At 43.6% G+C, this 12,384-nt stretch overlaps 1 protein-coding gene across 5 annotated transcripts in view; it reads left to right on the top strand.

The window, feature by feature from the left end:
• The window catches only part of arhgef10lb (Rho guanine nucleotide exchange factor (GEF) 10-like b), a 36,739-nt gene that overhangs the window by 11,285 nt on the left and 13,070 nt on the right, over positions 1-12,384 (top strand). For 2 of the 5 annotated variants that reach the window (XM_076277380.1, XM_076277382.1), the window contains 11 exons: positions 2,213-2,321; positions 2,688-2,791; positions 3,441-3,518; positions 3,781-3,960; positions 5,772-5,888; positions 6,377-6,469; positions 7,437-7,607; positions 8,630-8,775; positions 9,651-9,820; positions 11,291-11,406; positions 12,122-12,249. In XM_076277380.1, the coding sequence (XP_076133495.1) occupies positions 2,213-2,321; positions 2,688-2,791; positions 3,441-3,518; positions 3,781-3,960; positions 5,772-5,888; positions 6,377-6,469; positions 7,437-7,607; positions 8,630-8,775; positions 9,651-9,820; positions 11,291-11,406; positions 12,122-12,249 (1,412 nt within the window). Of the gene's footprint in view, positions 1-549; positions 711-1,338; positions 1,453-2,212; positions 2,322-2,687; positions 2,792-3,440; positions 3,519-3,780; positions 3,961-5,771; positions 5,889-6,376; positions 6,470-7,436; positions 7,608-8,629; positions 8,776-9,650; positions 9,821-11,290; positions 11,407-12,121; positions 12,250-12,384 lie in introns of those variants that run through there. The other 3 variants (XM_076277384.1, XM_076277383.1, XM_076277381.1) reach the window with 3 other exon arrangements.

Raw genomic sequence — 12,384 nt, forward strand, 5'->3', positions numbered from 1 at the left:
ATATATACTGCATGCCTGTATATATACGTATATACTGTATGTATGCCTGTATGTGACATACTGTATACATGCCTTGTGCTGTAAATGTTTTAAATGAACATTGTAGTTTGAACCGTATCTATTGCAGTAACAATAATATCCACAAGGTGGCAACATTTCCCTATGAAAGTACTAAGCAATTCAATGGCTTCTCAACAGCATTTCAATCACAAGCCCCTATTGGAAATTGAATGTCTCACTGTTGCTTTCCTTTCTGATGTAGAAAGATTCAAATCTTTTAGAATCTCAGATGTTAAAAATGCATTTCCTATCAGCATGTAACCTCTGAGATCTGTGCTTTAACTCTATCATCTCTTTTTAAAAGTCAAAAAGATAACGAGACACAGCACAATGTAAGTTAAGGAAAAGTGCCCCTCTCCCCTCCCACAGGCAACCAGTCTCTCTCAGTTCTTCTTCCTCTAAGGGCTTCCCCTCACACAACTGCTGCCAACTGTGTGTCTGTGTGTGTGTGTGTGTGTGTGTGTGTGTGTGTGTGTGTGTGTGTGTGTGTGTGTGTGTGTGTGTGTGTGTGTGTGTGTGTGTTTGTGTGTGTGTGCACGTGTGTGCCTCTCTGCGCACGTTCCTGAGAAAACTTAGCCTATACATGATTCACAGCTATGCGAGAGCTATCTGATTGCACAGGCCCTCACTGCTGTCACCAGAGTTGTCAGGTAATTCCAGGTTTAAACGCCTTCCTCTAATTCTTGCTTGTTAATGGGGTTTTTGAGCACAAGCCATTAAATTTGATGTGTCAGCATTTTAAATGCCAGTGTATTCCCACGTCTCCTGGCATTATGTATTGGTTTTAATGTTCTGTTTCGCTGCTGGTGTTCCATCTGGTTCTTTTATTTGAACAATGTTGCTTTCAGATCTGTGACTACTGAGAAATGCAGCTGTGTGATCTGTCAGAATCAGAAACAAGAGTGGTGCTCTCCAAATGTTTTGAGTTTGTGATGCAGCTTTGCATTTTGAGATAACTAGCAGCATTATTTACTGTGCTCACTCTCTGGCTTCACTGTCTTGCTCCGAAAAGCAGACTTTTCTTCTCTGTGTGTGTGTGCTCGGCTTCTCTGGTGACTGTCTTTGAAGTCCCCTCCAGGCTCTGCCTGACTGAATTGTTCTGCCTTTTATCTTGACTCTCTTTCCTCTCTCCTTCCCTCTCTGTGTCTCCTATGCCCTTATGATACCTCTCTCCCTGGCCCTTTCTCTTCCTGCTTGCTGTCCGCTGCTGCCTTGGATCGCTGCTATGTTTCCAAAAATTGATTCGGGGGTCATCGGGCGCCGCGCTTGTGCATGTAGATCTCTCCGGATGTGAGCCGACTGAGGGAGCGGTGTGTCAGGACCAAGCGGGATTTCGCCATGCGCTTAGCCGGGCGGGACTTCCCCCAAATCAAACAGTGCTATGACATCAAGGTACTTCGCCGCATGTTAAATAAATAGGAGGGGTGGGTTGTAGTGGTGGTTGTGGTGGGGGTACATCCTAGCCTAGTTCTCCTGTCAGAGTACAGGAAAGCACAAATCAAAGGGTGTGAAAATAGCACACTGAGCACAATGCAAAGCCTTGACCTGCTGACAAGACGACTGCGCCACTTTGTCAATCAGCCTTTTCCTTTTTCTTGCTCTCTGCCTCTTAAAAAGAATAATGTGCCAATACACTCTTAAGGTACATAAGACTACAGTATTGCAGTGCTATCCCATTATATAAGCTGCCAAGGCAAGGCTAAGGGCTGCTTTGAAAGCTATGTGCTGCTACTTAACTTGCTGGAGCTTGTTACTGCATGTTGGGTTTAAAGCATTTAACACATTATGCCGGTCTCTTTGGGATTTTATTTGTTACTTTCTCGGACGATCAGGAGTTTCATGTCATGGTGAAACTGAAAGCGTCAAAAAGATAAAACAAGAACAGGCTCCAGGCGCAGCCCGTGGGGTTTCCATGCAGTCGTCCTCTCCACAGGGGTCTTCTGAGTGAAAGTTTGGAGAGGCTCATAGTTCAGTCCACAGGTTCAGACACCTCCGTCTCCCTCTCACCCCTCTCACCCTCCTCCCCCACCCCACCTGTCCAGCTCACTGAGCTGTCTCAGCCGCCGTCAACCTCACAGCTTCTTCTTCTCTCTCTCTCTCTCTTTCTTTCTCCCGGTCTGTCTCTCCGTCCTGCTCTCGTCTCTGATCACAGGTCCAACAGCTCATGAAGGCTGCCAGGGACGGGACCAAAGATGGACTGGAGAAGACCAAAATAGCCATGATGCGTAAAGTCTCCTTCCTGAACAAGAAAGAGCTCACGGGTTGGTTATAGGCTTATTATTCTTCTGTTGTTTCAAGATCTCATTTATCAGTAGGATATTAGAAAGTGTAATTGTGGCACTCTGCTTTTTTGATTAACCTTGTGGTGATTAGTTTTTGTAATGAATGCACAGCTTGCAGGGGCTAATGGATCACTGAGCAATAGCTGCATTGTTTTTGGGGGCTTCACATGCTGCTGGAGGATCGCACAATTTATCATGTCTCAATGAGATTGTCTGGGAGGGGACTTCAGATGGAGGCGGTGTGTGAGGAGGTAGCCTAACAAAACTGTGTGTGTGTGTGTGTGTGTGTGTGTGTGTGTGTGTGTGTGTGTGTGTGTGTGTGTGTGTGTGTGCTTGAACCTACAGAGGACACAGAGGATGAGTCTGGCTATCTGGACGTGACTTTATCTGAGGTGAAACACCCGCCCCCACAGCTGAGTCCGATGCCTGAAGGCCTAAGCAGCCAGCAGGTGTGTATATCTTTCTGTGTGCGTGTGCGTGTGCGTGTGCGTGTGCGTGTGCGTGTGCGTGTGCGTGTGCGTGTGCGTGTGTGTGTGTGTGTTTGTGTGTGAGTGTGTGAGTGTGTGTGTGTGCGTGTGTGCGTGTCTGCATGTGTGTGTGTGTGTGTGTGTGTGGGAGTGTGTGTGTGTGTGTGTGTGTGTGTGTGTGCGTGTGTGTGTGTGTAGTCTGTGTCCATGTGTGTGTGCTGTGCAAGACAGATTTAATCTGGCTTTTGTGCCTAGGCTGTGATCTTACATCAGTCCTTACAATGCTGTGGGTAAACAGCACTGAGAGCATTTGAAAACAGCTCAACATGCTCAGAGGCTGCACATAATCCAATAGACCTAGACGATGTAAATAAGATGCAGTGCTTGGTCTTGGACCTAGATGAATGCCTCAGTCAAAGTACAAAGTCACAGCATGTTATGAGCCCCTAAAATCCTTGATCTTTTTACATCAGAAATTCTCCAAATTAGGATCACTGGGATCCAATATAAACCCACCTGCATAGGAAGGTTTAGTTGTAACCCTTAGATAGAATGTATTTTCACCACCATACTGAAAGGATTTGCTGGTCTGATATGTTTGATGTTCAGATTTGTCTTCCTTGATTTTCAGATTGTAAGACGTCACATTCTTGGTTCCATAATTGACAGTGAGAGAAGCTACCTCGAATCCCTCAAGAGAATACTACAGGTAATTAAATGCTAACTACGCATGTGTTTGTAAGGGTTATTTATTTACTTCTGCACATGCATCTGTCTCTTCAAACAAGAAGTAGTGCATGTATGATGACAGGATTTGTTTTGCTATCGGTAATACATAATGTGTATCACCAAATTGAGACCAAATTAACCAAAAAGAAATGAGACATAAAAACTCTTACCAAACAGAGAACAACCACTACATACACCACCATAACACCAAGTGTGCATTTTGAAACATTTCTTATCCTCAGGAATACCAGAAGCCCTTACTGGAAGCCGAGCCAAAGATCCTGAATCCAAAGAAAATCCAGCCCATCTTCTACCGGCTCAAAGAGATCGCGCAGTGCCACTCCATGTTCCAGATCGCACTGGCCTCTCGTGTGTCCGAGTGGGATGCCACCGAGATGATAGGTGACCTGTTTGTGGCCTCAGTAAGTCTCAAAGAATTACATTAACCTCTGGATTCTGTTCCAATCCCTCTGTTTATGCTTGGTCAAGTGCATTTGTCCTCTTCAACATTACAATTCCGTATCTTTACAAGGGTCATTGTGGGAATAGGCACATGTTTACATTTACATTTACATTTATTGATTTAGCAGACGCTTTTATCCAAAGTGACTTACATGACAAATATATTACATGTTGAATTTCCCCTGGGGATCAATAAAGTATGTATCTATCTATCTATCTATCTATCTATCTATGTTAGTGGCCTTAGCTGAAGCTTGAAGGAAGTGTACATCAGGGATATTGTGCTATGGCTTATTTGAGAAATGGGCCATGCCAGATCTCACTCTGAAAGCATGGGTGTACTTGTGCCCTAGCATTAAAGTGCCGGTTATGTGCGTGTATTGTGATTGAATACAGTGTCAGTCATATTATGTTTGTGATAACAGTTTCTCCACAGAGATATTGGTTATTGTATTTTACATTATGTTTTATGGGACCATAAGATCGAATCTCTCCTTTTGTGTTTTGGCGTTCCTGATCATAACGTGGGCAGCTGTTTTGTGCTGTTTTGATGGTTCGTCCCTGTGGGAGTGGAGTTGCACAAGTGTCTGAATGCATTGCCTTTAATTACATGTCATGAATTATGCTTTGAAAATGAAAGTGACTGTCTCAAGCTATGCATAAACAAATGTCCGACAATGACTGCTGAGAAAGTTCTTCCCAGTCAGACTTTGACACAAACAAATAATTACCCAAGTTTGATGAAGTTGTGTGCATAAACTCAAAGTTGTTTGTCCCAAACTTCAAAGTACACACTCTTCACATAATCATTCCTCCTATAGCGACTTAATAGTGTTAGGGAGAAGTAACACCGCAGCCTTAGATTAATGCTTATAATTAGGTTTCGTCCAAGACTCGCTGTGCTGTTTGTTGACAATGGGAATGAACCTGTCTTGATTCTCCCTTGGTCATTAATTTTCTTCGACTCGCATTTGGGCTCCCAGTGTCGCCTCCAAACAGACCATTTCCTCTTGCTGGGCCTATTTTCAGACTTCAGTTCCTTTGTTGCAGACGCTCAGAGCCAGGGAATGGTGGTGGTGGCTAAAAAAAGAGAACGCGTTTCTATGCTCAGCATTTCTATTTGAGCTTTGTTCACTTATTTCCTGTGTGTTGCCCCAAACTGCTGTTGGCATCTGACAGCGCACGCAGTGAGATAGTGAGGTTAATCAAAAGAAAAAGAGAGTCAGCTCGTCATTTTTTTTTTTTTTTAAAGAGAAGGAGCTCGGCCAGTGGCGAGGGCTCCCACTGTGAAAGCACATCTACTGGCGCTTCTCCTGACTCCCAGAGTTTTTTCCCTCTCAGTCTCTCGTAGTACTTTCTGTGTGTGTGTGTGTGTGTGTGTGTGTGTGTGTGTGTGTGTGTGTGTGTGTGTGTGTGTGTGTGTGTGTGTGTGTGTGTGTGTGTGTGTGTATGCCCTAGAACACTAATGGGGATGAGAGGCGTTTTTCTGAAACTTTCATGTGCACCAGCTCATCTCCTCTTGTGACTGGTGCAACTGTCTTTCTGTTGGAGGAGAGAGAAAAAAAAGTGATGTACCGCACTGCCTATATCTTTTAGCTGGAAAAAAAGTGGCTACAGCTCCTGCTTTAATTTAATGCAAATGAGCTGTTGCAAGAGTTGCAGCAAGACTGTGTCGTCTTCATGTTGCCTTTTTTTCCAGTCAGAGAAAAGCCATGTGACATCTCAAGAGTTTGTGATTTTTTGAGACTTTGTGATTTTTCCGCCCCTACAGTTTTCCAAGTCCATGGTGCTGGACGTGTACAGCGAATATGTCAACAACTTCACCAATGCCATGGCTCTCATCAAGAAGGCGTGTATGTCCAAACCGGCTTTTCTGGAGTTCCTCAAGGTGAATGCTGTTGTCTGATCATGTATGAAAGCGTTAGTAGGAGTTGTTCCTCAGGCAATACAGGGTGGAACACATCTGAATATGAAACTGCTAAGTCCATATGGACAGCATGTTTTAATGTAACAACACATTTCTTTTATGATAATACTAATAAAAAAAAACCTTAGAAATTCATATTACTCATATCATGACCCGATCCCTTAAATGAATTTTGTAGTGTGTTTGTCACAGTCAAAAGAGTCACATTCATGGCCTAAAAGGGATATGAAAATAGAATGGCACCTCCTCCCACTCCCTGTCTTTGGCCTAAAACTGCAGTATTGTGCTAATAAGCACTATTCACTATTCCCTGTCACTTCCCTGTTCTGTAAGATAAAACAAAAACGTATTTTTTGGGATGTCGGGTCACAGCTGAGTTTGTAATGCATTCGTTGTCATGGCAACAGCCTTTGACCCCCCCCACCCCTCCACTCTGTTCTTTCTTCCAGAGGAAGCAGGCGTCCAGTGCTGACAGGATCACTCTGTACGGTCTGATGGTCAAGCCCATCCAGCGTTTCCCGCAGTTCATCCTCCTGCTGCAGGTCAGTGGTGGCGGGAGGCAGCCTGGGCACAAAGGCCCCCACCCCCCACCCCCTCCCCTACCGAGAACCACAAGCAAGTTACGCAACAGGGCAAATCGCAAAGGCCATGCTCAGGGGGGTGGGTGGGGGGGTGGGGGGAGGGGACTGTACGGAACATGCAGGGGGGTAAGATTGATGATGTGAACACCAGGGTGTATCAGCTTTTTATGGATAGCCTGAAACCTGTGGCAAACGCTAAACACAAAACGGAATTAGTCACTGACGAAACTGCTGGGGTGCATCACGCTGTGCTGGAGAGTTGTGTAAACAAACACAGGGGCGGGGGTGCAGGCAGGCTGAGTTATTTGAAGCCATCTGTTACTAAATGTATTTTTTCCTCTCTCTCTCGATCCCTCTTGAGCTGTTTTTATGGTCTAAATGATAGGTAGAGTGTCATTACAATGTTTCATTATGTCGGATTTTCCTTCAAGTGGTTTCTGAGGGGAAGTGAAACAGAGAGTGGTGATCGGTGATGAGACCCATGACAGTCATGTACATGACTAAATCAGCAGACACATTTTAATATTGGTACTGAAGACAAACAAGTAGAATATGGAAGAGATTGGCAGTGAAGGAAAACAAATAAAGTGGTTAAAAGAGATAAACTGTCAAGACGAAAGACAAAAGATGAGTAGAATAAATGATACTCAGAACTGATGGATTTATTTATTTTTAATGAACTCACTCCTGATGCAAGAAGATGCAACCGTGCTCAATGTCATGTTGACATCTCTACCTTCATGACTACCCCCCCTCTCTCTCTCTCTCTTAATTCAATTTAATTCAGTGAGCTTTATTGGCATGAATGTAAGTTTTTCAATATTGCCAAAACAGTAATGGAGAAAATTACATCTCTCTCTCTCTCTCTCTCTCTCTCTCTCTCTCTCTCTCTCCCCCTCTCCATCTATCTCTCTGTCTCGTCTGATAGGACATGTTGAAGAATACTCCAGTGGGACACCAGGACCGTCTGCCTCTCCAGCTGGCTCTGACGGAGCTGGAGACGCTGGCCGAGAAACTCAACGAGCAGAAACGTGTGGCCGATCAGGTCGCCGAGATCCAGCAGCTTGCCCGCAGCATCAACGACCGCAACCTCAGCAAGGTGGGAGACGCCGGCTGAACAAGCCAATACATACAGTCTTTGAAACAAGCATATAAAGCAAACATTCCAAGATACATTCAAAGAAAACAAACTGCCCCTCTCTCACTCAGTCACTCAAACAAACAAACAAACAAACAAGCAAGCAAGAAGACAAAAATAAATAAGAATAGCATCTCTAGTCCAATTTTCGCTGTTCTTCTTGCAATTGGGCCTTCACAGCCATCTCTCTCCAATACATAAACATTTGACTTGTAAAGAACACATACACGCATATAAATCAACAAACAAATATAGCCCAACTGTTGAAATAGATCGTGGACTGTGCCATGTCAGGCAACTATGTATTTGGGGCTCATTGTTCAAGCTGGGCTGCGTTCAGACGTTGGGACCAGAGCACTGATGCAGTGGCATGCCACAGGCAGGCGGGCAAGGAAATGAGATTGCCCTGCTTCACAACAGCTGTTTGACAATTCGTCACATTCACTAGAGGGTGCTCTAATCTCTGCTCTACTGTGCTGTGATCTTGCCGCCAGCATTCAACTGCAAAAGAACAACAAAAGCATAGGACCCCCCCCCATCACATTATATTTTTTTCTATTGTCATAATAACACCCCACTTTGATGTAAAAGACGCTTTAGTATGCAAAACAGAGACCCTGACAATTCTGTATTGTATGGGGGTTTGTTTTGCCCCCACTGTGTGGAGATACCATTACAACAAAACAATATGCATAAAGATACAAAAAAAGTGTATCAGTCAAAGTCAGGTCTGACTGGAAGCCACCCACAAAAAAATGTAATTTCCTCAAATCAGGATGTGATTTTCTCACGCTGGCTCGCTGGGTTTGCTTGTGGAATGCATAAGTATGTGATGTCCTAGTTGTTCAGCCCTGGGCTCAGCCGCCCGTGAATGCATAATCATTGTGTGTGTGTGTGTGTGTGTGTGTGTGTGTGTGTTTGTGTGTATGTATGTGTGTGTGTGTGTGTTCATTTGCGTCCTTGTGTGGGTGTTACTCCCACAGCAGCTGAACGCTGACCAACGTCATCTTATCCTGCACGAGACGCTCATCGAGACTGTGTACGGCGAGAAGGGCCAAGTGCTCAAATCGAAGGAGCGCAAGGTCTTCCTCCTCAACGACTCCCTTGTATGCGCAAACATTAACCTCAAGTGAGTGCGTGCTGAATGCCATCTGGTAGAACAGTTGAAGGACAAGGTCATGGATTCCATTCCAAACTCCTCCCCGCTCCTGTGCATTTTGAATATTATATGTCTTTATATTAGGCACACTCTTAAAACACATGTTGAAAACTTGCTTTGTTTTTTAACACATCTCTGTGTCCAGATAGGGACAACACATTTTGTGCATATGTTCAGTATAAGTGACTAGTGCCAACATGATGAAACGTATTGGTCTATTCACTTTTGTTTAAGCTAGTTGCTTTTAACAGAACTAACCCGGTATGTTGAAAGTGACAAGTATGGGACACTTAACTTTGGCTTTGCATTTGTGAGCAATTCCTCCATGACTCACTATGAAGGCCACCATCTTTCTTTTTGTCCTTATGCTGAGCAGTTACACTGAGAGCGGCATTGATACCTTCATTCAGGAAAGATTTTGGTAAAGTCAGTCTGCAAGTTGTTTTGGGGAGCTTTCCTCTGCCTCCTAATGATGCCTGGGTCATTTGATCCTCAGTGCATGTTGATTAGACCGATCAGTTTGCATTTCACAGGGAAGTTGGACGGGTGAAGGTCCGATCACTCAGAGAAACCTCACACAACTAATCACAATGCTGATCATGCATAATGCACGAATATATGAATAGGAATGACCTTAAAATCACAGAGGGGTGCATTTCATGCCCGACAAATTCAATTGATCATGAGCTTGCTAATTGCATTAGTTATTCCTTGAATTCTTTCATGACAATTCAAAGGGCTTTAGATCTTTTTTTTTGTTTTGTTTTGCAACTGGTCTTGGGTGAGATGGCCTGTGGACTGTCAGAAAAGTCCTGGGGAGTGAATGTATCTCTCTCTACCATCAGGGGTCCTCCAGATATCAGCAGCCTTGTTCCTATCGGGCCGAAGTACGCAGTGAAGTGGAGCGCCCCCTTGCTTCAAGTGCAGGCGGTGGAGGTGGGGCAGGAGGGCTCGCCAAGCAAAGAGAACCTCTTCCAGCCCAGCAACAACAAACGCCTCAGCACTAGCACTCCAGGTAAATTATAGTACTGGCATTACAGATTAGCCATAGTTCTAGTACTGTAGATTAGAAACTTTACTAGCACTCCAGGTAAACTATAGTACTAGCATTACAGATTAGCCATCGTACTAGCACTGCAGATTAGAAACTGTACTGGCAATCCAAGGTAAACTATAGAACTAGCATTACAGATTAGCCATAGTTCTAGTACTGTAGATTAGACACTGTACTAGCACTTCAGGTAAACTATAGTACTTGCATTACAGATTAGCCATAGTTCTAGTACTGAAGATTAGAAACTAGCAATCCAAGAAGCCCTATGAATGGTATGTATGTGAGATACTAGAAAAGATAAAAACAGAGGCATGGAATGTTGCAGGAAGCGTCCTGAAACAGGGAAAGAATATAAATGGACTTGCTTGCATATATTGCTGAAATGAAATGCTGAAATCACCTACAACATCTCCCAAAAATACATAAAATGACAGTCTGCCTAATTATTTAGCATCAAATTTGGATATATGCGAGTTTTATGCTTAAAAGCATCAAATTTATATGTTTCAATTTGAACATTGTGTACCTTTGGGCAAAATCCTTTGTAATAATCTTTGCTGGGAACACACTTCAGGTAAACCACAAGACTTGCATACCAGATTAGCCTCAATACTAACTGTTGTGATGGGAGATGGGATTTGGGACAGTTTATGTTTGGTAGTTTGTGTTGTAGAGAGGAAAATATTTGCTGAATGTAAATTTTCACCTTTGGGGTATGTGTGTGTGTGTGTGTGAGTGTGAGTGTGTGTGTGTGCACTGGAAAGTTAGTTTGCTACCCTGCAAGTCTTGTTTAAATAATTCGACTTTCATAACATTCCAAAAAAAAGCTGACATGAAAACATGCATTTTATGAGGTAAAAAAAGATATTCTATCATATTCAGAATGCGCACACACAATTTGCTTTGGTGATGTGAATATGAACGGATTTGTTTGTTCACATCAACATGATATTGGCTACCTGTAAGCAGTGGCCTGCCTGCATGCAAATGACCAGTTTGAGGTTGTGCATACTGATTTGACTGAAGTCATATACTTGTGCCTATCTCTATTTATCAACTTCCTCCATCTAAAGAGGTTGTTTGAGGTCCTGTTCATATTCTGTAACAGGATGCATCTCAGTCCTGGTGATATGATTTTGATCGCTAGGGGTCTCAAAGCCCAAGCCATAATAATGTCACTCATTAGTTCCTACAGTGAGTGTGCTGGTCTAACTCTGGGCTTCAATTTGTGAGCGCTTGGAAGTTTGAAAAACAGTATGTAACCTTGAAGGATAACAGTGCATGTAAAAAACAAACAAACAAACAAACAAACAAACAAACAAACAAATGAGTACATGAAACCCAAGGCCAAGATGCTACTTAATTAATGACATTAAATTTAGCAGGGATTTTGTCCCATGGTGAAGAGGTTGGTTGTGTTGTGTGTTCCAGGGAAGGTGTTTCTGGGACCTCCCCGGCTTTACCAGGACCTGCAGGAGCTTCAGCATGACCTGTCCGTGGTGGAGGAGGTCACTCTGCTCGTGGGCACTTTACAAGGAGAATATCAGGTGAGCTAGGACTATATGCGTTTCTTACATACATTTGCCAATTAAGCACTGGTTACCTTTCTAAAGGGAAACTGAATCTCTTTCCAATTTCATTCATTCATTCGTTCATTCATTTGTTCTATCATTGACGTTTATTTATCCATTCTTTCATTTGCTTATGTACCGGTAACTTACTCAGACAAAGACTCCATATTGCCCATGTGCAGTAGATACAGACTCTCTACAGGATATATCCCTAATTTGGCTTTGCCAATCAGCTCCAGAATTAGCCGCTACTTTACTTCCCACCAAAGATGCTAGAACATTTCTAGAATCTTTGCTTCCCACTACCATTAGCCAACTGTATGGACAAACAAGATACAAAACAGAGAGCAAAATAGAGAACTGGGATATACACATGCCTCTGTGTGGGTTGTGACAAAGCGTCCCCTTAGAATTACAAGGTTCTATCTGACATTTTTGTCAAAATTGAGTTATTGGCATATTCTTATTCTGTGACACCTTAAAAAGGTGAGGTGAGGTGTTTCTTGTAGTTGTATACATTTTTGGACATTATATCTAAAGAGTCTTGTTCAACTGATCAATATAACTCTATGGAATTCTAAAACTTTGAAGCTCAAGATCTCAGAACTACTCAGAACGTAGATAGAACCCTATAATTCTAAGGGGACGAAAGAGCTAATCATGGGGTGGTCAATTGTCTTCCTGTGCCCAGAACCTGAACACCACAGTGGGACAAGACTGGTGCCTGGCCCTGCAGCGACTCATTCGCATCAAGGAGGACGAGATCCAGTGTGCCAATAAGTGCCGCCTGCGACTGATGGTGCCTGGCAAACCAGACAAGTGAGTCCTGTGCCAAACAAAACAATCACGGATCGCCTCCCAGCTATCTGGAGATCCTCCCAAGCTCCCAGTCCATGAAGCAGGAGGTCAAGGCCCGACTCAGAGGAATGAGTTGGCGTGTTGCATGTGTGTATC

Source organism: Alosa pseudoharengus, unplaced genomic scaffold (assembly GCF_046254945.1).
Source record: "Alosa pseudoharengus isolate Yale_2024_CS ecotype anadromous, Long Island Sound unplaced genomic scaffold, YU_APseudo_1.1 YU_APseudo_1.1_scf_9, whole genome shotgun sequence".
Classification (NCBI taxonomy): domain Eukaryota; kingdom Metazoa; phylum Chordata; class Actinopteri; order Clupeiformes; family Clupeidae; genus Alosa; species Alosa pseudoharengus.